The sequence below is a fragment of the Pollachius pollachius genome (genome assembly GCF_949987615.1).
Source record: "Pollachius pollachius genome assembly, chromosome: 1".
Taxonomy (NCBI): domain Eukaryota; kingdom Metazoa; phylum Chordata; class Actinopteri; order Gadiformes; family Gadidae; genus Pollachius; species Pollachius pollachius.
In genome coordinates this window covers 28172081-28198169 of record NC_136934.1, presented here as the reverse complement: position 1 = coordinate 28198169, position 26089 = coordinate 28172081, and the positions used below count along the sequence as shown (strand labels likewise).

Genomic DNA, 26089 nt, shown 5'->3' with positions numbered 1-26089 from the left:
GATAGCTCTTTAGTGTCCTCTCTGTGCGGTTTCCCTGCAGTCTCCACACCTGGGATTCGTAGGCTGACCAAGCCCTGACCAGGTACCTCCAAATCTCCCCTTCCATACTGTAATAAAGTATCAGAACACAAGAAAATAAACATTAGGACTGTCAATTAATTAACATTTCTAGAACATGTAAAACTCAAAGATTATTTTGTTTGCCAGTTAAGAAAGGATGCTGATCCTCTGGCCATTGTTTGTTCATATTAAAAAGAAAAAAGGCATAGCCATAAATAGTTAATAGGACAGGAGGGAACAGGATGTTAGCTCCGGTTAGCACTTTAGCATCGAGCTAGCGGAGCTTCTGTCATTCAAACAACTCGGACATGTTGTTTAAAACCTATCACACCCAATTTATTAAAATATCCGGATTTAATCGGTCTCTCTCCCATAAATACAGTTAATAGGACGGTAAGGACATGCTCTGTTAGCCCCGGTTAGCGCAATGCTAAAGAGCAGCTCTACCGGAGCATGCTCCTGTCACACCAAATTTGTACCGGGTGCCAAATTTGTACCGGGTACGTAATCCATACGTAATCCATTCCAAACCTGCCTGGCAACAGATGATCGCGGACGATCGCGTTGATTGACGTAGGAAGGTTCAAGAACATTCGCGAAGTCGTTCATTGAGCGCGACAAGACAGATAGCCCTAACTTTACAAATTACATTTATTAGCGTTCCTAACTTTATATTTGTATTGCATTTAATTGTTTAATCGAATTTAGCTAGTAACCTCTGTATTTAATGTGTAGTAAACCGAGTGTTTAACCGCGAATGTTCTTGAACCTTCCTACGTCAATCGACGCGATCGTCCGCGATCATCTGTTGCCTGGCAGGTTTGGAATGGATTACGTATGGATTACGTACCCGGTACAAATTTGGCACCCGGTACAAATTTGGTGTGACACTGCCTCAACAGGTACAAGTTAGCCTCCGGTTTGATATTCGCCGGATATTCGGTTTTGGTTTACCACGCAATCGGATTCATCAACACAAGTGCACTACATTACGGGCTTAGTATGTAAGGGACAGTTTAGGACACCGTATCGCGAAAAGTCACAAAGACAGGTTGTTGCTATCGATGTCTGTGGAACAACGTCATTTACGTTCTGGCTGCTACCTGTTTTAGGGGCCGCCTACAAATTACACTCACAGACTGGTGGCAGAGACGTTACCAAGGAATTGTTTCAGGAAATAGATCATCTAAATTAAAATAAAAATCAATAAAATTACATTTTGTTATTCTGATTGTTGTAGTAGTTGCCAATGGTGGACTGCTACTTACTACAGGTAACACTTTGCTGATATATTGCATTATTCTTAAACATGATGCAATTAATCGTTTCAAATATAGTTTAGTAGATTTTTGTCGAATATTAAACTATTAACTGCATTCTGATTAACTATAATGCAATATATTTCCGTGATTTATTTCCTGAAACAATTCCATGGTAACGTCATTGCCACCAGTCTGTGAGCGGATATTGTAGACGGTCCCTAAAACAGGTAGCAGCCAGAACGTAGATGACGTTGTCGATTGTGATTTTTTCGTTGTGATTTTTCGCGATACGGTGTCCTAAACTGTACTCAACATACTACACCCTTAATGTAGTGCAATTGTGTTGATGAATCCGATTGCGTGGTAAACCAAAACCGTATATTTTGGCGAATATCAAACCGGATGCTCCGGTAGAGCTGCTCTTTACAATCGCACTAACCGGGGCTAACAGAGCCTATCCCTTTCCGTTTTATCAACTGTATTTATGGGACAGAACCCGTTTAAATCCGGATATTTTAATAAGTTGGGTGTTGTAGGTTTTAAACAACACGTCTGAGTTGTTTGAATGACAGAAGCTCCGCTAGCTCGATGTTAAAGCGCTAACCGGAGTTAACAGCCAGTCCCCTCCCGTCCAATTAACTGTATTTATGGCTATGCCCTTTTTTCTTTTTAATATGACCAAACACAATGGCCAGAGGACCAGCATCCTTTCTTAACTGGCAAACAAAATAATCTTTGAGTTTTACATGTTCTAGAAATGTTAATTAATTGACAGTCCTAATGTTTATTTTCTTGTGTTCTGATACTTTATTACAGTATGGTAGGGGAGATTTGGAGGTACCTGGTCAGCCTACGAATCCCAGGTGTGGAGACTGCAGGGAAACCGCACAGAGAGGACACTAAAGAGCCATCTCTCATTCATCGAGTGGACTCATTGGTTTGCGAATAACCACAAAGATGCTCCCATAGGCAGATTGCTGCATGGCATTTGCCACTTATTCAAATTGTAGGGGTTGAAGCAGCCTGTATTTTGGTCACTTGCCATAACACTGTCATGTGTTTTATTGCACGGAAAAGGGAATAACCTACAACTTATATGGTAAGAGCCTGGTCATACCATGGAAACAAACGAGGCTTCCTTTTACAGTACAGTTTCAGCTAACTTACTAGGTAAATTGTCATGTTTTACTTGATAACGTTGCAGAACATACATGGTACAAGTTTGTGTTGATTGCATGGAAAAGGGAATAATCTATTACAAATTATATGGTATGAACCTGGTAATACCATGGAAACAAACGGCTTCTTACCCAGTATTTGACAAGATGTATCATGACACTAGAGGAAAACGGTTCCTGCGGAGGTTGTTACCAGGTAAGTAATTCCATAGTTTCTAAGGTAAATCGAATAAACCCTTTCTAAATGGGTATAGCTATGAATAATAACTATGTAAGAAAAAGTAATTTATTGGAAAGTGCTATGCTAATTTCTAGATAGTACATCATTAAACTTGGGCTGTTACCGACATAAACCTTGGATAACTACAATTGTAACTTGTATTAATAGGTGTTTCTAAGAATTAGTTGCCTAATTTCCTAGGAAGTACACAATAATGAGTTATTGCCAACCTAAAACAGTTACAACTACACGGTACTTAGTTGAGTTGATGGGTAATAGTGGAGGTTTTACTTAGTACTTCAGCTGTAATTCTTCTGTATTTACCTTATTACCAGTGGTAATTACCCAGTAATACACTATGACTTACCATATATTTACCAGGTAATTCCTCTATTTACCTTCTTATTACCTGTGGTAATTACCCAGTAATACACTATGATTTACCATATATTTACAGGGTAAATACCTAATAATTAGGGGACTGTAAAAGGAAGGGTTACCATGATTAAATATATGGACATATATATTTATATATACATACATATAGACATATATAAGTTATATTATGTATTTATATAAATACATATGTATACATACGACAGAATAAAAGACTGTAGAGTAAGAAACATACATTAATATGATGTTCAAATAAAAACAATGGTGAGCTTCTAGAGGATTGTTCTAGAATCTAGAACGATGACAGCACATCAACCAACTATATATACTTAATGCACGGCTCTTCTCAATGCCGTGGAATGCTCGATTCACTTGCATGGGCCCTTCACAACTTCCGGCAGTGAATTGTATTTGATAATTCACCGTTGCTAAATATAATTGACCGCCGTCAATTAAAGTGGCTTTTTTCGTATCACTCCTCAAGTCGTCCTGTGACTTGTCAACCCCAGCGTCTTCGGTTGCTAAGCAACGTCAACGTCTTTAGCGGACTATTTCTCTGCTGATCAACACTACGAATTCTGGTAACAAATAAATTGTAAAAAGACAAACCGTGTTAAGTTAGTATTTCGTTTTGGCAAGTAGCTGTGTAATAAGCGGGATAATGTATAGAACGTCACCGGTCATTATCGAAAATAAGCCCCTTCAGGGCGAAGCAAGACACCTCCACTGCGCGTCGGTGTCCTGTTCGCCCTGTTGGGGCTTATTTTCCCGATAATGACCGGCGTTCTATACATTATCCCTTGCATATTTTTTCTTTCATGAACTCAATGATGAATGAATGTGTTGTGTGTGTGACCAGGAGAGGCAGAAGCAGCTGGAGAGCATGGGCATCTCTTTGGAAACATCTGGGATCAAAGTAGGCGAAGACAAGTGCTTCCTGGTCAACCTGAACGCCGACCCCGCCCTCAACGAGCTGCTGGTCTACTACCTGAAGGTGGGTGGTCAACCAGCTGCTGGTCTACTACCTGAAGGTGGGTGGTCAACCAACTGCTGGTCTACTACCTGAAGGTGGTCGGTGATGAGCTGCTGGTCTACTACCTGAAGGTGGGTGGTGATAAGCTGCTGGTCTACTACCTGAAGGTTGTTGGTCAACCAGCTGCTGGTCTAATACCTGAAGGTGGGTGGTTAACCAGCTGCTAGTCTACTACCTGAAGGTGGGTGGTCATGAGCTGCTGGTCTACTACCTGAAGATTGGTGGTGAACCAGCTGCTGGTCTACTACCTTAAGGTGGGGGGAGATGAGCTGCTGGTCTACTACCTGAAGGTGGGTGGTCACGAGCTGCTGGTCTACTACCTGAAGGTGGGTGGTCAACCAGCTGCTGGTCTACTACCTGAAGGTGGGTGGTTAACCAGCTGCTAGTCTACTACCTGAAGGTGGGTGGTCATGAGCTGCTGGTCTACTACCTGAAGATGGGTGGTCAACCAGCTGCTGGTCTACTACCTTAAGGTGGGGGGAGATGATCTGCTGGTCTACTACCTGAAGGTGGGTGGTCACGAGCTGCTGGTCTACTACCTGAAGGTGGGTGGTGATGAGCTGCTGGTCTACTACCTGAAGGTGGGTGGTGATGAGCTGCTGGTCTACTACCTGAAGGTGGGTGGTGATGAGCTGCTGGTCTACTACCTGAAGGTGGGTGGTCAACCAGCTGCTGGTCTACTACCTGAAGGTGAGTCAGGGGCCGCGTCCCTTCTGGGGCCTCTTGGACCTCGTACCTTCAGGGGCCTCGTAACTTCAGGGACCTCGTACCTTCAGTCTCTTCAGGGGCCTCGTACCTTCATGAGCCTCGTACCTTCACGGGCTTCAGGGACCTCGTACCTTCAAGAGCCTCATACCTTCTGGGGCCTCGTACCTGCACAGGCCTCAGACCTTCTGGGGCCTCGTGTCTCCAGGGGCCTCAGACAAAATGGGGCCTTGTCCCTTCAGGGGCCTCGTACCTTCTGGTGGCTTTTCATTGTTCAAGTTACATGTTGCAAGTTTGGAAATCTGAAGTGGATGAATTTACAAACATTCTGCGCTTGTTGGGAGAAAGAATTTAAAGACTTAACCTTTAGTTTCAGATGGTCCAGTCAGGCTAGGACTGGCATAGAAAAAATCAATATCCAGATTATTCTCGGTCAATATTTACGTCATGATTATCTAGCACAATAACTCAGTGACTTTAAATTTTTGTCTTTTTATCAGTGAGTTACCAACTTTATATATTATTCAACTGAAAAAAGAATAACTCTAAAATAAAAAAATATATAAATTAAGATAAATAAATAATAAGGAATATATCATATATAAATATATATTCATTTAAAGAAATAATATAAAAATATAATAAGACCTGAATTAAGATCACCTATGTTGTAGTGCACTTCCACAACTTACTGAAAACCCCTAATCATATATTGAACATTTAGGTAAACTACATATTCCAGTCAGCAACTCACTAAAGGCTAGCCCACTGTCATTGTTAAGCAGTAACGGAAGACAAATGTTCAACTACAACTTAAGACTGAAAAAAAAAGAATAAGACCGACATGGCAAATGTACGGCTCCATGGTTCAGCTTGACAATAAGTCTGTTGGGATGGTAGTAGTATTGGGCTGTACAAGCATTTATTATACAGGGCAGGCAGTGCAATTCTGGTGAAATGTTGACGCTTGTCCAAAGTGTTTATAGTTTCTTGAGTCCGTGGTCTTTTGCCAGGAAGCATGTGTCGGCATATTTCTTCAAGTGAGAGCTGGATGGGTCTACGGTGGCATTATGAAGAGTGTCCGTAATTGATGAGTTTGTCACGGTGGAAGAAGTCGAGAGGACTTTACTTTTCTCTTTGTTGGTCATAGACCACTTGTGACTCTGATTGAACTTAAAAAGCCATCGAGCTCTTCCCTGTTTCAGATGGATTTCAACACTAAGTGATAAAAAAATAAGTGTTTTGGGCTGAGAGTTTTAGGATAGAGGGGGGCATGTTATCCCTATGGTTACGACTCACACCAACTTGATGATACCTTTTTAGTACCGTTGTTGTTTAACTGTTATGAGTTTTAAAATAAGCGATGTTGTATGTGAAATCTGCCACACACACCGTAGCGTTAGACTATAGGTGTCTGGGAAGCCTAACTCTCATGCGGATATTAAACACATCGGAGCTTCACCATCCACACACACTGTAGTACTATTTAATAATGGTCCGAATAGCCCGACTTTCTCTCGGACGCTGCAGTCAAATGCTGCCCAGAGAGAGCTCCACACGTCCACACAGACCGCTGCCCAGACAGAGCTCCACACGGCCACACAGACCGCTGCCCAGAGAGAGCTCCACATGTCCACACAGACCGCTGCCCAGACAGAGCTCCACATGTCCACACACACCGCCCAGCTATGAAGGTATTATTGTAGCCAAAGTCGCAAGCATGCATACACATATATATATATATTTTATATTTGCGAGGAAATATTTTACAGATGTGCAACTTCGGATGCATTAGTTCACATTTGGGTTAACGAATGCACAAATGTTGTGCATGTTCTCAGATTATGAAACACGGGTGTACGGATGTGTTTTGCACCAACTGCACTGCAATGATTGTAGCAAAAGTGTCAAGTGACACTTTGAAGTTGTGATGCACAGGATAGGATTTGTGCACCTGTAACAAAGGATCCTATTTTGTGTTTACAATGGTAGGAAAAATACTTACGACTTAAAATTTACTGTTACACATTTGTGACTTTAGTGTGCACATTCAAAATAAATATTTACTACTTCAAATTTACTGTTACACATTTGTGTGATTTTAGTGTAAGCATGCTAAAGACTTTTGCTACAATAAAACCTTCATACAGACAGAGCTCCACACGTCCACAAACATCGCGCCGATGGTGCCCCTTGGTCGTGACGTCAGACAACCTTTTCCAAGGTAGTCGGACGTCACTAAAATAACGCCACATTATGCCACATAGGATTTTACCCCTTTTTCTCTAAATTGGGGACTTATTTCAGTAACACTGATAAAATGATATAGATATTATGTTGAGGTGATCATTTAAAACAAATGAGCATGTGGTTCTGGGAACACTGGCTGTTTAAGATGATTAAACAGATGATATTGCCTTGTGGCACAGTGTCTGTTGTGGTTCCTCGACTCCTTGAAGCCAAAATGTTTCCAAACAGCCTCATTCGGTTGACCTTTCTTTTTGTCTCTCTCCGTCATCCTTGATGACTGGGGCTAAACTAAACACACAGTCTGGCCCAGTGTGAGGTCTCTAGGGAGGGCCGAAGGACAACTGAATGCTGTGAAGGAAGCTTAAGAACGCCAATGACAGCATTAATGCAAAACTGAAGGCGGCACAATCATCATTTTATCTCCATTATCTTGTTTTCATAATAGTTGGAAGCTGTAATCTAATTGAAATAAAAATACGATGAATCGCCCATCCCTACATAGGGATAGATGTTTACATAGACATTTATGTCTCAGACTGGAGTGAATGGAGCTATATTCTTATGATTCCAATATATGAGTAAATAGGACATGTACAGAAACAAGTATTAAGTTCCTTCCTTCCTCCTAACATTAACCACACACTGACTACCTCTGTACCTTGTAGCTTCAACTCCAGGACAGCGGTAAACCAGGAACTCACTACATAATAATGATCTAAAAGGACAGCCTGTAAACCCCATCAAATCCTTTCAGACAGTGGCCTCCTGTCATCTGCAATTATTTGTTTATGGTGTGTATTTCAGGCGACTAAGGTGACTAAGATCACATTGCCCTCTTTTGAAGGCATGAAACTGATAATATACATCCGCCTCAACATTAACCATGAAAAACTTGAACCTTGTGCGTACCTTGAATCAATCCAGGATTACCTGGAGAACACAGCACAAGGTCTGGCCAAACCTGGCCTGGAACTGGGTTTAACGGGGCAGTGGGCCGACCAGTCTGAGAGATAGCCCCGCAGCAGAAGAGAGAGAGAGAGAGAGGCTAGGTCCGCCAGACAGCGGCCTCAAAACAGAACAACAGCTCTTTGTCTGGGCTCTGCTAGAGCGCCTGGCATATCTGTGTGGAATTAATATGGCGATGTGAAACGGCTGCTCTTGCTGCAGGGATCGGCATCCTCTGCCTGTTGGGATGTTTGTTGAAAAAACATGATTGTATAACTTATGTTGCAGTTAACGGCTCATTTCTTTAACACTAACATTGTAATGATTAGTAATATGGGGAACTGCATCAATCCTCAGGTCCTAACTGTTTCTCAGGCTGTGGTCGTAACTTTGCTCCCTGTGCGTAGGAACACACGCTTGTCGGGGCAGACACTTCCCAGGACATCCAGCTCTTTGGGATTGGCATCCAGCCAGAGCACTGTACACTGGATCTCTGCCCAGACGGTGATGTCACCCTCACACCTATAGAAAATGCAAGGTAAAACACTCATAAACACAAAGTATAGCAAGCACTCACACACAGAATAACACGGCACAGGTATTTATGTCATGCAGCTCCTTGCTTAGTAATTGTATCTCCCCTGGTGCCATGGACTTCATTAATATCAAAGTAGCTTTAAAAAGCAAATAGACACATCCTGTTTTTACACAGAACCTGTGTGAACGGAACCGTGGTGGACTCTCTGGTCCACCTGTGGCACGGGGACCGCATCCTTTGGGGGAACAACCACTTCTTTAGGTATGTAATCAACCTCTGGCCCCCTAGCCACCATAGGGTGGGTGAGAGGCTATCACAGGGGGGTTGAACCACAGGTGTGTGTCTTGGCTGCAGGATCAACCTGCCCAGCAGGAAGCGACGGGAGCGACTGAAGGAGATGGAGCGAGCGTCACCGAGGGAGAGCTACGTGGAGGCGGACCTGGAGACGGCCAGCGAGGCCTCGTCGGAGCAGGACTACAGCTACGAGTTCGCCCAGATGGAGGTCATCATGAAGACCCTGGGGAACAACGGTACGGCCGGGGTCGACCGGCTCTCGGGCCGTGGAAGCTAGATCAGTGACAACGCACATTACATTGGTGTTGTTAGGACACTGGGCTCCCGCTCAGGAAGGGCCAGCTGGAAGGGGCAGAGTACACCTGGCACAATGTTTTGCCATAATTTAAAGCAACAAATCCAGCCTATGTTTTTTCAATTTTTTTTACAAATTATTTTAACTGATTTCTTGTTCTGAAAATATAATGCCATCTTAGTGTGATTGTTAGCGTTACTGCAGTGGTCCTAATATCTACTCTGCAGTGACAGCCGTCCTTTATGGAAAGTATCATGTTCTGGCCTTCTTAACCAATGGAAACCTTTCTCACTAGAGAAATAGCTTATGCATGCAACCAGGACCCTGCATTCAGAGCATTGAGAGATACAATCCTAAATATAGTTGCAAGCAACCATGACGGGGTCCTACTGTCTGACCGTATGACTGTATGACCGACAGTATGACCGTATGACCGACAGTATGACTGACAGTATGACCGTAGACTGCCAAGGATAGATTAGCGTATATTTTGAGAAATATAAGTCTTCCGTACGTGGCGGTATGGTGAGCTTGGTCGGTATGGTAACATGGCATTGGTATGGCTTAAAAACTGGTTTACCGGAAGGTAACATATCAAAACAATCACCAACCATGTTTCTAAAGCATACTGTGTCAAAATCCACTGTCAAACGGATGTTAGCGAAATTACGTGTGTACGCTTTAAGGCCAAGCCTGCATTGTAGAGAGGCTGCGGTTCAGAAAGCCAACTTCAAACAAATGCATCCAATTTTTATTTTCAGATATCGACTTGAAATTTGGCATGGGTATACTATGGAATCTACCCTTTGTAGCCATATTCGACAGCCGAGCCTGTTTTTGACGCAATGTTAGAGCTGTTTAATCATCGGATATATGCATGTTTTTCACTTTAAAATGTATATCTGTATAGGTACATGTGTGCCGAGTTTGCAGCTTTTACCATTTTCGGCATCAGAGGAGTTAATATGTGGGTGTTTGGTCAAGTTGTGGTCACTGCACTATATCCAAATGGTCTGACCATATGGGTTGCAGTGTGAAAGTTGTTCATCATAACAAATGGTGCATGTATAACAAGTTTCATCCATATTGCACTTTCCTAGTGCAAATGGAAGCAAGAAATGGAAAGAAAAGAAATGGAAGCCTGTTGAGTATGTTGCACTTCAAAGGCTTGTTATAGTGACACCTATAGTTAATTCATCCTTTTTATCCCTAACTCATTTTATGAGTTCTACAACTTTTGAGCATGTAGTTTTTGAGATATGGCCGATTTTGTAAAGAAAAAAATAATAATACTAACAATTACAATAGGGTTCCTACGGATTTCGTAGGACCCCTAATAACTAATATGACAACCAGGTATGTAATTGTAAAGGCAATTGACAATTTCCGATGAAGTTCACGTTCTCAGCCAATGGTTTGAAGTCCCTGTGTAATGATCTCCGCATTCAACGCCAGAATGAAAGGAATTAAATTGCGATTTATTCCTAGTTGTGATCGTTGTCTTCGACAGGGGTCAGCAACCTTTTCAACATGCAGTGCCAGTTTGACATTTTCTCGTTAATGAGTGTGCCTTAAGCAACAATATATTAAATATTAAGCTGAATTATGACACAGCGACCAAAAACATTTCCAGAAGATATGGAATTGTATTATTTGCTTAAGTCCACAATCATGCATTAACATTTCAAAGTTTTTTTTTGTTGTTATGTTTGCAACATTGGCTTACAAGTTAGAATTACATGTATCCCATCTTAAAACACTACTTTCAGAAAGTCATTCAAAAACATATTTGCACTGTGAGAAATGTAAAAAAACAGACATTATATGAGAATGTTTGAAACAGCCACATCAATATCTTTAGTACAGCTTTTCAAAACTATGTGACGGCCATGCATACAGGCCACTTGAGAACACTGCTTTCAGTAACTCATTTAAACATATTTGCACAGGGAGGAAATTCCCAAAACAGAATAAATTGCAAAAAACATGTATTAATGATTATGCTACCGCATAATAATACAGCGGTGATTTTCTTTAATAATAATAATATTAAAAATACAAATTAAGTTTTTTTTTTTTTTTTCCCCAAGTGTGCCAATGATTATGCTGCCACGTGCCAGTGGTGGTACACGTACCTAGGGTTGCCGACCCCTGGTCTACGACAATACAATAAAATAAATAATAGCGCTGAATGTGATAGTACACATGAAGACATTCAGGCATTTTTGTCACAGTCACCTTGGACACTCATACTTATTTCAGAAGTAACCAAAAGCTTGAGTACCACACCTCACGATATATAGTTACCATAAGCATACCTCATGATATATACATGTTACCATAAGCATACCTCAAGATATATACAATAGGCAATAAGCACACCTCACGACTTATAAATGTAGCCGTAAGCACACCTCACGACAGATACATGTAGCCATAAGCACACCTCACGATATATACATGTAGCCTAGCCATAAGCACAACTCACGATATAAACATGTTACCATAAGCCCACCTTAACATAAGCACACCTCACGACAGATACATGTTACCATAAGCACACCTCACTATATATACACACACGTTACCATAAGCACACCTCACCTAAACACAAGCACACCTCACGACAGATACATGTTACCATAAGCACACCTCACTATATATAGACACACACATGTTACCAAAAGCACACCTCACGATATATACATGTAGCCTAGCCATAAGCACAACTCACGACAGATACATGTAGCCATAAGCCATCACGATAGCCATGCGGCCAATATCCCTGTTGTAAAGCATACCTTTATTATTATTATATCTTTATTTTTATATACTCATACAATTATTCCACGACATATCAACATATCGTTTATACTTACACTTCTCTTCCTAGAGGTCAATACAGCTTCCAACACGAGAAGAACTTGTCTCAAAATGTCCAACCGTAATTAGACCAATCTTGCAATTAGGAGGAACTATTTTCTGAGAGGAGGGGCTGTGTTTTGTTCCTACTCCCATTTGCCATGATGCAGATTACACAATACTAATTAATAGTAACTTTAGTTTTAAACTTGCAGGTCACTTATTTAATGTCAAAGCCTACATGGTATATTGGCTTGGCTAAAATTATTTAACAATTAAAAAATATATATATGTAATATATATTTTTATATAGGCTAAATATATATATATATATATATATATATATATATATATATATAGATCAAAACATATACAAATATTTGTATACATATATATATATATATATATATATATATACATGCAAAAATAACAGACAAAAAATATATGTGTTTTTTCAGATATAGTCTTCAAAATTCACATGGTTATAGTATGGAATCTCCTCTTACAGTTTTTCTCAGTCGCTTTGGTACATTTCTCAGATCAGAATTGAAATTCTCAAAACTACCTGTTCTATCTTCACATCATTGTGTCACTTGTGCACATTAAAAAAGCAGTTTCTCATGTCTTTGGACAAGTTGCAAATGCTTTGGTACATTCATGAAATGATTATGTACAATTCTCTGAATAGTCTCACCCCCACAACATTTAGGCATTAGTTCATCGCATAAGTCTTTACATGCAAAATGGTTGAACATGTCGTTATAATATGTCAAGCATATTTCTATACATTTTCATTAGGCTTTTTTTCTAAATCTGTCCTGAATTGGTAAATTGCTACCAGGTGAATCTTGACTTTCTCTAAAGAAGGGAGTTTACTGAAATAGCTCAAAGGTGCATCTCATGAACCATCAACTGGCAAGTATATATATAGCACAACACAATGTTGCATTGTCTGACAATGGAAGGACAAGGAAGTGTACGGGGCTAACAGCCAGAGAGAAGAAGAAGAGGAAGAGGAGTGAGGCAGCGTGAGAATGAGAATTTGTGGCCCAACAGACAGGAACGTCAGGAGGTGTAGGAAGACTGCACTGTAATTCCTACAGCAATGCATGTACAGTTGACCCTAAGGAGATTGTCCTATGTTCACATTTCTAGCAATGACATGGTCTGTCGACAAAGTACAGTACAAACAGTCAAAGTGTAAATGCGAATCTTGTCCAGTCTCTCGCAATCAATCTCCCACATACGCTAAGGAGTAACTTACAATTTGCAATAATTGTCTTCAAAACTTTAGCCATAGTTTACATCAGAACATCCCTCCAGAGTACACTGTTATATAGACAACATGACTAAGCAATTTGACTGTCTTATCCGTACACAATGACACAAGGACTTGTCAATCGTAGACTGCCAAGGGAAGATTAGAGTATATTTTGAGAAATAGAAGTCTTCCGTACGTGGAGCTATGTTGAGCTTGGTCGGTATGGTATTATGGCATTGGTATGCTTTAAAAGCAATCACCAACCATGTTTCTAAAGCATACTGTGTCAAAATCCACTGTCAAACGGATGTAAGCGATATAACGTGTGTACCTCTTTAAAGCCAAGCCTGCATAGAGCTCGTAAGTCTGCTCCTTCCGGGAGACCCCCATGGGACCTCTGAGCTAGGAAAATAAGAATGGGTTTCAATGGAGAGGAAGCAATTATTTTCTGGTCCCAGTCTTTATATGCCCTGGATTACACATATGTTGTTTGTGTATTTAAATTATAATTTTTCATGCAATGAAAACAAAAAGAATTTGCGAAGAAGTTTGATAATGTTAGGTTTTGTGTGAGGGCGCTTTGTGAACTACAGCTCTTCGCTGCTCTCGACGCGAATGATATATGTCACCACCACTCTGGTACAGACATGGCGATCTCTCTGCTCCACTTCAACGCTATTTTCCAAAGGGAGGATAACAGCGTTGAATGAGGTCAAAAACATTATAAATCGGGGCATGTGTAGATTTTCAGTTATGCTGATGGGGAGATTGTCGGTCTTGTCCACGCCAGTCGCAGGGAGCATGACGTCACATACGAGACGTGTAGTCTTTCTCATTGTGTTTTCTCTACAGCCTTTAACTGAACAATTGCACAATAAACGGTCAAACTCTTGACATGAAAAAGTATCATTTAAATCCACAAACAACATGTGTAATCCAGGGCATATAAAGACTGGGACCAGAAAATAATTACTTTCTCTCCATTGAAACCCATTCATATTGTGGCGAGCAGCACGGGAAGGACGAGACGGGAGCCCAGGTTGAACAATTATGCAGTTCCGTGCCCCATACACCACACGACTACGGACTGCCTTTATTAACGACCACGACCATTACAGAAACACGGGACACCTGACCAACACACACACACACAACACTCTCACTAATGGTCCCGATCACACAACAATGGAACAACACACAATTAACACACAACCAATAAAGACCCACAACCCGTTAACCCCACTTAACCTAACAGAATAAATTAACAAAACCCCTTTTGTCAACTGACAACCCCAATTCCCAGAATCCCTGCGGCTCCGGAACATGGCGCCCACACCCGTGGTCGCCACAATATTTTACGATCTCATAGGTCCCATGGGTATGAAGGTATTATTGTAGCAAGTCTTTAGCACCTGTAACTGCAGATTTTGTTTGCGTACACTAAAGTCATAAAATGTGTAACAGTACATTTGATGTCGTAAATATTTTTTCTACCATTGTAAACACTAAATAGGGTCTACGAGTTCACAAATCTGTGTTACAGGTGCACAAATCCTATCCTGTGCATCACAACTTCAAAGAGTCATGCACTTGACACTTTTGCTATAATCATTGCAGCGCAGTTGGTGCAAAACGCATTCACACACCCGTGTTTCATAATCTGAGAACATGTTCAAAATTTGTGAACTAATGCATCAGAAGTTACACATCTGTGAAATATTTCCTCACAAATTAATTTATATAAATCGCTATGTTCAATGAGCATTTTAATGAGCGAGCACAAGTCCATCAATTATACAACTGCTCGAATCTGCTGCTACGAGTCTCAGCTGTTGTTTTTCTTGCGGATACTTTTGCAACAGTCTATCAGTCCCTCCAGATTGTTGTGGCCAAAAATCCTTGATTATGCGGCACGTTTTCTTAAAAAATGCGATGAAATATGCGGCATATTTATGCAATTGTATGCAAGAAATTGCAGGAACTTGCAAAAATTGCGGGAACTTGTGAAAAATTGCAGGAACTTAAAAGTTATTTGTATCCGTATGAAGCAGATCGTCGGTGGGCGGGACAAAATTGTAGCATTAACCAATGAAAGTCGCCGGCAGGGGGTGCATTTTTTAAGAGAGGACATCCTACACGGCAGAGTTGGGTATCTTACATTATGTCAAATTAAATTACTCAGTTCAACTGAATTCCCCCCAAATTATTGCATGAACATGCCGCAAGTGTCCTTCAATGTATTTTAATGGTTTGCTTGGATGGTCCAAGTGTAGTTTGAAAACTGCACCACCAGCCGGCGACTTTCATTGGTTACTGCTGCAATTTTGTCCTGCCCACGGACGCACTGCCTCATACAGATACAAATTACTTTTGCTACACATGTACCACCTAGACGTGTTGCAAAACTACCTGCAAAAGCAACCACAGCTGAGACTTGCAGGAGCAGATTCGAGCAGTTGTAACGATGGACTTGTGCTCGCTCATTAAAATGCTGAATCAACATAGTGTTCTATATCATTTTATTTGTGAGGACATTTTTCACAGATGTGCAACTTCTGATGCATTAGTTCACATTTGGGTTTACGAATGCACACATTTTGGGCATGTTCTCAGATTATGAAACACGGGTGTGCGAATGTGTTTTGCCCCAACTGCGCTGCAATGATTGCAGCAAAAGTATCAATTGCATGACTCTTTGAAGTTGTGATGCACAGGATAGGATTTGTGCACCTATAACACAGACTTGTGAACTCGTAGACCCTATTTTGTGTTTACAATGGTAGAAAAAATATTTACGACTTCAAATGTACTGTTACACATTTGTGACTTTAGTGTACGTATACCACATCTGAAGTTACAGGTGCTAAAGACTTTTGCTACAATAATACCTTCATACATGGGGGTTTACCAGAAGGGGCCGACTTATGAGCTCTATAGTATAAAGGCTGTGGTTTAGAAGGGAGAACTTCAAACTAATGTTTTTTTTGTTGTTTTGTGTATGTATATCTCTGCCGTCTTTCGCCTTATTGCTTTGAATTTAACACATGGTCCCACAGTCACCTAGTACATGTGTGCCGAGTTTGCAGCTTTTACAACTTTCGGCAACAAAGCAGTTAATGTGTGGGTGTTTGGTCAAGTTGTGGTCACTGCACTATATCCAAAGGGTCTGACCGTATGAGTTGCGATTTGAAAGTTGACTCATGACTCATCATGAATGGTGCAAGTATAACATGTTTCATGCATATTTCACCTTCCTAGTGGTAATGGCAGTCTGTTGAATTCCTGAACTTCATGGCCTTGTTTTAGCGCCACCTATGTGTTATTCTTGCCCATCTTCTGATTCCATTACAAATGTTTATAACTTTTGGAGCCAAAAAGTCAGACTAAAAATAATAATAAATATAACCGCAAGTGGTGATATTAACGGGGTCCGAGCAAAATTACAAGTCAAGAACACACTAATGAAAGATATATAAATATGACATATAATTATGAAGGAAAGATGTTCCACTTAATGCAATACTGTGGCTCGGCTTTCAGGTGAGTTGCAGAGCAATGGCCGAATGTCATGTTCAGCTTGTTCATAATGCTCTAATCGGGATTCAAACTCTCAACCTAAGGATTACCTGTACAAGGCATTATCCCATTGAGCCACTTATAAACCTGAACTGCATTCTCATTCACATGGTCAAAATGTCTATTGATAAGCACACAACATCCAGAAAACTCCAAGCACACATTTCTCAAGTGAATTAAGGGCTTTCTTAAAAGTAAATACCTGAAAAATCTTTGAAATTCTGGGGAAATTAAACATTTGTAGGGAAGAACACTAACGGAAGAAATATAAATATGACAGAGTTAATTATGAAGGTAAAATGGTTAACGAAGAAGTTCCCCCTACTGCCATACTGAGTCTTGGCAGTCAGTTTCTTGGAAACTAATGAGCCGGAATGTTGATTGCCTGATGAATCTCAGGTGCTGTTCAATGTTGTGTTTCTTAAATGAGTGACAATGTAATGTTCAGCTTGTTCATAATGCTCTAATCAGGATTCGAAATCACCAATACAAGGCATTACCCCATTGAGCCACTGACATTCCTGAACTGCAGGAAGCCTCATTCACATCGTGAAAATGTCTATTGATAAGCACATATCAAGAAAACTCCAAGCACACAATTCACAAGAGAGGGCTTTCTTAGAAAGAGTACAGATCTGAAAATCTGCACTGTTAATGGTATCCACCTCATGATAGCCGTAAGGTACAATAACAAAATTCCTATAGGCAAAATGGGTTGAGACTGTGGACGTTTGGCTTTTCTATGAAATTGTGGGAAAAGTAAACATTTTTGGAGGAGAAGACCAGGCTGAAAAAGATGCATCTGATTTTAGAGATTAATATGATGAAAGAATTATGAGTCCAGGTCAATATGGTAAGGAGAAATAAGGCTAGTTCATAATATTTTTAAGTAGTGCCACCTTTGGGTGCAGTACCAAAATTTGGGTTTATGGGTAGTGGGGGGTATTGGTATCCACCTAATAATAGTAGTATGTTTTTTTATACAATAACAAAATGGTCATATAAGAAAATTGGGCTAACTGCTCCAACTTTATTAGCCATTATTTCTCAAATGTAGCTTAATAAAACATTCTGTTTGATGATTTTTGTGAGGCTTGGTCTAAAGATTTTATGTGGCGATTTTGCTGAATTTTTGATTATTTTGTAGCCTGTGAATCTTTTTTTCATGTTTGGCTTTAATGTGAAATTGTGGGAAAAGGGGCATAAGACCGGGGTTTTATAGATGCATCTGATTCTAGAGATTAATGTTATGAAAGAATTTTCAGTCCAGGTCAATCTGGTGAGGAGAATAAGCCTAATTCATGATTTTTTACAATAGCGCCACCTTTGGGTGCAATACCACAAATGTGGGTTTATTGGTATTGGGGGTTATTGGTAACCATGCCTGAAATTGTCAAGAGTTTTCGACTTACGGTATAGGCTGCAGTATGACTTTTACAGAATTTGGGAGAAAAAAAACCGTTAAAGAAACAATAGGGGACCAAGCAGCTTCGCTGCTCGGACCCCTAATGATTACAATTTTACTACACCCACCCTACAGATTTGTAGGACCCCTAATAATAATAAAAATACTAACGATTATAACAGGGTTCCTACGGAGTTCGTTGGCCCCCTAATTAATGCAGCATCCTGTGGGTTTTTTCCAACCTAGATAGTCTTGAGGCCTACATCCCCAATTTTGCTCGTACTGCTGCTGTGCCAATGTATTCCCAGGGGTGGATAGATGTGTGCTATGTTGATCACAACCGGATTTCAATTGGAGCAGAATACGGCCATCGACAGAAAACACATGTTTACAGCTGTATTTATGACCAGGATGCGTTGGCTTATTATGTTATTTGATAATTGTGCCGTCCTCGGTATGTCTGTTAATACCCTGACGGCCAGCTAAACTCTTTCCCAAAACACCAAGACTCTGCAGACGTTTATCTCACTTCCACAGGTTTATTGGACGCACATGGGAAAAGGTGAAACTGCAACACACAAATAAAGGGCAGAGAAATCAGAAGTGTCTTACAATGAAAACTATACAAACTTGACAAAATAGTGATTACTACCTTAAAATTAAATCAAAATACGTACCAACGATGCTATGTAAAGCACAAGATTTTGGCGGATGTAATTAAATTGTCCTGGATTTACATTTTTCAACGGAACACTGAACCAGCTAGACACAAAATGAATTTACTTCCTGGAGTCACGCGATAGGCCGATTGGAACCGCGTGTCTTAAAGGGAACGCTTCCTGAATAGAAACGCGTACCTGCAACATGGAACTTGTACGCGTAACAAAACACTCCCCGCCTGACGTGGATACACGTCACCCCACAGTCAATGCACAGCCCATCCTTTTTTTTTTTTGTAAAACAGTCCATTTACTGTGCCTCTGGAGGTAAAAGGAGAACTATTTCATTGACTGGCCTGAGAAAGAGGCTAGTCCCACCTGGTTTGATGATCTTCACCTCAACCTGGGGCACTTTCCCATCCTTGCTAGGGAAGGCCTGTGTAATCAGTCCAAGAGGCCATTCATTCCTAGGTGCTTGGCTGTTCTTAAGGAGGACAACACTTCCAGGCTGAATGTTTGGCTGAGTGGACTGCCACTTCTTGGGGGTCTGCAATGTTGGGAGAAATTGCTTCCTCCAGCGATCCCAGAAGGTGTTGGACAGGTGCTGAACCTGTCGCCACTGGGACTTGTAGAGGTCAGCAACTCCAAACTCACCCGCAGGAGCAGGAACAATGTTCGTCTTTTGTGTGAGAAGAGCAGCTGGCGTGAGAATGAACAAGTCATCAGGGTCCATAGTCACTGGAACAAGTGGCCTGGCGTTGATGATCGCTGCGACTTCTGCCATGAAGGTCACCAGCACTTCGTGGGTGAGCTTGTCTTTCAGCTGGAGGAACATTGTGTCCAGAATTCTCCTTGCCAGCCCTATCATTCTCTCCCATGATCCACCACAATGGGATGCATGTGGGGGATTAAAGGACCAGGTGCAGCCCTTGTCTGAGAGGTAAGTCTTCACTGCAGTGCCGTTAATGTTTGAGGCTATCTTCAGTTCTTTACAGGCGCCGATGAAGTTCGTGTCGCGGTCAGAGCGAATGTGTTTGACTGGCCCGCGCACTGAAAGGAAGCGCCGTAGCGCGTTAATGAAGCTAGAGGTGTCGAGGGATTCAATGACTTCAATGTGCACAGCTCTTATGCTCATGCACGTAAAGATCACTGCCCACCTTTTACTTTGAGCAAAGCCGCCTCTGGTTTTACGTGAGGAGACGTTCCATGGGCCGAACACATCGAGACCCACGCTGGAGAATGGAGGATCCGTTGACAGACGATCGGCTGGCAAGTTAGCCATTTTCTGGATGCTGAGTGGAGCTCTGAGCCTTCTGCATATTATGCATTGGTGGATAGTGCTGCTTACTCTTTTCTTCCCTCCCACTATCCAAAGGCCAGCTAAACGGACTGCCCCCTCTGTAAAGTGACGGCCTTGATGGTGGATTTGCTCGTGGTGGTGTCTGATGAGCAAAGTGGTGATGTGATGCTGGCCAGGAATAATCAGGGGAGTCTTTTCACTCTGATCAAGACTGAATGATGAAGACGGCCTCCAATTCTGAGAAGGCCACGTGTGTCAATGAACGGGTCCAGATTTCTGAGAGGGCTTGCTTTTGGCATCTTTTCTTGTTTTTGAATGCACTTCATCTCTTGGCTGTAGACTTCTTGTTGAACTGCTTGGATGATTACAGCTGACGCTTTCTCTGATTCTTCGACTGTGAATTCAGCTTTGCAGTAATGCCAGCCCTTGCATACTCTGTTCTCTCCGTGATCTGTCTTGGAATGACAGGCTATGTGAACGAGGCAAGTGACTGCTCGAGTTAATGACTTCCAGGTAGAAAACTTAGCAAAGCGTTGTTAATCCAGCTGCTTGTGTGAGGCTGTGGTGTTTAAGGCAGAAACCAGAGGGCGGATGTCTGGGTCTGTGCTCGGGTCAACAAGGTCGTTAGTGCTCTCAGAATACGCTGGAGGCTCACTGGTGGCTTGGGTTTCACTGAACCTCTCTTTCACATGGAACACGTTGGGGCACGTGTCAAAGAGATTGAGCCGTTGCAGCTCTATGGTGTTTGTGTGGAACGTGCTAATAGTCAGCGGTCTATGGACATTACCTAGGCAAACATTTCCAACAATGACCCACCCCAGGTCTAACTTCTGTGCGTAAGGCAGGTTGTGAGGGCCATTCACCTGTTTGCGGACTTTATGTACTCTGATAATGTCCCGTCCCAATAGAAGCATAATGGGGGCTTGTGGGTCAATGTCTGGGATGAGCTGTGCCACTGAACTTAGATGAGCATGGTGAAGAGCTACTTCGGCGGTCGGAATCTCCTCTTTGTTGTTCGGTATGTCGTCACACTTTATGAGGCTTAGCAATGGGACGCGAACAGTTCCGTCCAGAGACTCCACTTCATAGCCACTGGCCCTTCTGCCTGTGGATTGCTTCACTCCAGCACATGTTCTCAGTGTGTAAGGAGCACTTGGACTTTGGTCGTTGAACATGTCAAAGAACTGTGGGCGAACCAGTGACCTGTTGCTCTGCTCGTCAATGATCGCATACAGTTTCACTGCTTTTTCTCTGTGGCCGGCAGGAAACACTTTGACGAGGCATATCTTCGAGCAGGAGCGATCTGTGAGTTCCCCACCACAGACTTTCGTGCATTTGTTGGTGACCTGAGACTGTGGTGAAGCTCTATTCTCCTCCCCGCCATACTCAGAAGCAGGGTAAGCCTCCTGCTGCCAGGGTGCGGGTCCAGGTCGCTCTTACACTCGAAACACTGGACATTTAGTTTGCAATTCTTTGCTATGTGAGACGAGGAAGAGAGACATTTAAAGCACACATTGTTTTCTCTGAGGAGTGTTTTGCGCTCATCAATGGGCTTCTCTGAATGCTCGGCACTTACGGAGAGGATGTGGCTTTTTGTGCAACAGACACAGTTTGTCGCCGTCGCCGTATCTTGTTGGAGGCTCACATCTGTCTTGTGGACGGACACTTCCCGCTGTCTGTTCGGCTTCCACGCTATCCTCTCTGTTCTGGGGGCCGTGTCTGTGTAGCCGATGAGGCTGAAGCTTGGATCATTTGCAATGCGAGCCTGCTGGCTTACAAAATCGACAAAGAAGGCAAAAGGAGGGTAGCTCACTTGGTTTTGACGCTTGTAGGCTGCACCAACGTTCACCCACTTGTACTGGAGACGAGACGGGAGTTTCTGTACAATTGGGTTGACGCCTCTCGCCGTGTCAAGGAAGGTTAGGCCTGGTAAGTCTCCTTCAGCTTTAGTAGCCTGCAGTTCCATCTGTAGATCGCCCAGCTTTGTCAGCTTAGGTCCATCTCGGTTCATTATTTCTGGAAAACTGTCAATGAGCTGAGCTGTCAGTTCCAGGTGTAAGTCGCTGACGGCAGTCAAAAAGGAACGCTTCCATGCTCTGTAGTTTTGGGGTTTGTCATTGAAGTGAAGCAAGCCTGTAGCGACGAGTTCACGGCGGGCCAGATACCTGACAAAGTAATTTATGTGTGAACTGCCATCATTGGAGTCTGGTGGTATGGCGTGGCGTGCGGGAGAAGGCCTGGTGTTATGATTTTGTGGTCTGTAGTGGTGTGCAGGAGTAGCATGCTCACCGCTGGACTTGATTTGAGGTAGACGAATGTCTCCAGGCAGCCTGTTGAATGGCTCGTGGCTGTCCTCGTATGTGCTGATGTAAGGCTGCTGTGAGATGATTAGCTTCCTCTGCAGCATAGGATAGCCACGCCTTAGCTGCTTCAGCTCTTGCTATTGCTCTGACTGCTGCAGACCCCGTTGATGATGAACTTGATCTCTTTGAACAACATACTTGTGAGCGTGTCCTTAACGATGCGCTGTGCGGGTTTTCCTGTATTGCTGTACTTCCATGCAAACTCTCCTCTGTAGCACTTGACTGTAGAGAATGCTCCGTTGATCGTCCACTGGATGCGTGTGACGACGTCAAGTCGGCTGGCTTCCAACTAGCTCCGATTTATCTCGCTTGCTATATAGTCGTTGTTTCACTGTGCCGTCCTCGGTATGTCTGTTAATACCCTGACGGCCAGCTAAACTCTTTCCGAAAACACCGAGACTCTGCAGACGTATATCTCACTTCCACAGGTTTATTGGACGCACATGGGAAAAGGTGAAACTGCAACACACAAATAAAGGGCAGAGAAATCAGAAGTGTCTTACAATGAAAACTATACAAACTTGACAAAATAGTGATAATTACCTTAAAATTAAATCAAAATACGTACCAACGATGCTATGTAAAGCACAAGATTTTGGCGGATGTAATTAAATTGTCCTGGATTTACATTTTTCAACGGAACACTGAACCAGCTAGACGCAAAATGAATTTACTTCCTGGAGTCACGCGATAGGCCGATTGGAACCACGTGTCTTAAAGGCGTCCTGAATAGAAACGCATACCTGCAACATGGAACTTGTACGCGTAACAAAACAATAATGTAATCAAGATTAGGGTGATTATTATGATGATCATGATGGTGATGATGATGATGATGAAGATGATTGCTGTGAAGATGATGATGAGGAAGATGATGCTCTGCAGACCCCATGCAGAACGTGGTGCAGGTGCTGGAGAAGCAGTATCTGGAGGAGAAGCGGACTGCCCTGGAGGAGCAAAGGAGAATGTACGAGAGGGAGCTGGAGTCGCTACGGCAACAGCTCTCGCCCGAGAAGACAAAGCAGCACCACCAGCGCAGCAACAGCGAGCACCTGGCCTTCGCCACGCACACTCCCCACAGCAAGCCACGGCTGTGGACCGACGACAGGTGGGACACACTGACACCCTCAAACCAAACACATGGACACATGAAGTTAAACTTTCGAACATCAAAGACAGTACACCGTTTACAAAAATATATATCATCACACCCTTTTTAATCTTGCAGTTTTCCTTACTTGTTTTTAATTATCATGAATAACTGTCTCTTTGTTTTTGGCTGTGTGTGTGTGTGTGTGTGTGTGTGTGTGTATGTGTGTGTGTGTGTGTGTGTGTGCGTGTGTGTGCTTGTGTTCATATGTATCTCTGTCAGGGACGAGTTGTTCCGACAGAGCCTCTCCCGGCTAAGGGAGCAGGTAGTGAAAGCAAACACTTTGGTGCGAGAAGCCAACTTTCTGGCAGAGGAGATGAACAAACTGACAGACTACCAGGTCACCCTCCAGATCCCCGCAGCCAACCTCAGTGCTAACCGCAAGGTCAGGCCTCCAGACAGACAGACACACACACACACACACACACACACACACACACACACACACTGACACACAGACAGACAGACCTTTTATCTAGAAAACAGTTAGAGGGGAATACTTTGATTACCCATTGATTATTGATGACAAGTGTGTATGAGTGATTAGACCCTAAACAAATATATCAGCAGTTTGTGAATTTATGAATTCATTTGAATAACTATGTCGGTATTGTATTGATGGGTACTCTCAGATGCATTAAAATTACTGAAGGATTCTCAAATTCTCACTGAAATACGAGCTAAGGGTTCACCTATATTAACCCTTTGATTCAGAATAACTGCCATTGTTCACCGAGAGCTATTAAATAAATACATTAGTGGCAACAGCTTTTAATGAATGGTAAATTGTAACTATGAAGGATAGTTAGATGGTCTTTGATTCATTACCTATATGATACTTAATGAAACCAATGTTTTCTAAGAGTTTGTATTGAAACTTTTATGGTATTATTTGATCTGAATAATTATAACTAAAGTGTTCTCATAAACAACATGTACACAACATGTTTACCATGTGCAACAGTATCACCATTTAAGTTTTAACGCTGCCTTCTTTGGCCACTGGGCCAATGTGGAGATCTTTCCAACTTATTCAACCAGGTGAATCATGGAGTGATGTTATTCCCATCATTCATCACCATACTGTGGCATTTTGTGCTGGGGCCAATTAAAGAACACTGGAGGGTTTTGATTTAATATATAATATTTTATAATTGTATACTCTAAGCATTGGCCAAGTCGGGACAGTGAGTTGCATCACAATTGGATGGCCCTGGGGCATGGGCCACCCCTGACTGTTGACCCCTGACCCTCTGCAGCGTGGAGCCATCGTGAGCGAACCAGCCATTCAGGTGCGGAGGAAAGGAAAAGGAACACAGGTGTGGGCCATCGAGAGGCTGGAGAACAAGCTGGTGGACATGAGGGACCACTACAGAGACTGGAAGGAAGGCACAGAGGAGGAGATGGTGAGCCAGGCAGAGGAGGAGGGTTACTTCACAGGAATGACACTTCATCTGGAGGGGGCATGAACCAGAGCAATGCTGTGTAAGAAAGCGTAGTGGACGGGCTGAGGTGTATGGTGGACCATGTCCTGGATGTAGGATTGGCAGAAGCCAGTGTCTTGAATCTGATTTGAGCAGCCACTGTTAGCCAGTCCACGGTGTGGAGGATTGGTATAGTGTGGGATAATAATAATTCATTGAATTTATATAGCGCTTTTTTTCTGGAAACTCAAAGCGCTAACACTGAAGTGGGGGGGAACCTCACTAACCACCACCAGTGTGTAGCACCCACTTGGGTGATGCACGGCAGCCAATCAGCGCCAGAACGCTCACCACACACCAGCTTGAGGTGGAGAGTGAGGGAATTAATGAATAAGCCAATTATATAGGGGCATGATGAGGGGGCCAGATTGAATGAGCCTGGTTGGGCAGTTTTAGTCAGGACACCGGGGAAACCCCTACTCTTTGCGATAAGTGCCCTGGGATCTTTTATGACCTCAGTTAGTCAGGACCTCGGCTTTACGTCCTTGGACGGCACCTTCCACAGGACAGTGTCCACGTCACTGCACTGGGGCATCGGGATGGATGTTTTTGGCCAGAGGGAAGAGTGCCACCTACTGGCCAACGCTCGACACCACTTCCAGCAGCAACTCAGTGTTCCCAGTTGGTCTCCCATCCAGTACTAACCAAGCCCACACCTGCTTAGCTTCAGAGATTCAGCTAAGGCAGGGTTGCCATTGGTCTGGCTACTGGGATAACCTCTGTTGGTTGAAGACCACCCGGGCTGCTGCAGTCTGGATGAGCTGCAGAGGACAAATAGCACATGCAGGCAGACCAGCCACAAGGAGGTCGCAGTCTAGACCAAAACCTGCACGGTTTCTTGGTGAGTTAGGAA

The 26089-nt window shown here is 42.7% G+C and overlaps 1 protein-coding gene across 4 annotated transcripts in view; it reads left to right on the top strand.

The window, feature by feature from the left end:
- The window catches only part of kif13a (kinesin family member 13A), a 105816-nt gene that overhangs the window by 53190 nt on the left and 26537 nt on the right, over positions 1 to 26089 (top strand). For all 4 annotated transcript variants that reach the window (XM_079755679.1, XM_079755678.1, XM_079755680.1 and 1 more), the window contains exons 13-19: positions 3976 to 4110; positions 8457 to 8587; positions 8762 to 8848; positions 8942 to 9117; positions 23488 to 23710; positions 23975 to 24137; positions 25012 to 25158. In XM_079755679.1, coding sequence (XP_079611805.1) covers positions 3976 to 4110; positions 8457 to 8587; positions 8762 to 8848; positions 8942 to 9117; positions 23488 to 23710; positions 23975 to 24137; positions 25012 to 25158 — 1062 coding nt within the window. The remainder of the gene's footprint in view (positions 1 to 3975; positions 4111 to 8456; positions 8588 to 8761; positions 8849 to 8941; positions 9118 to 23487; positions 23711 to 23974; positions 24138 to 25011; positions 25159 to 26089) is intronic.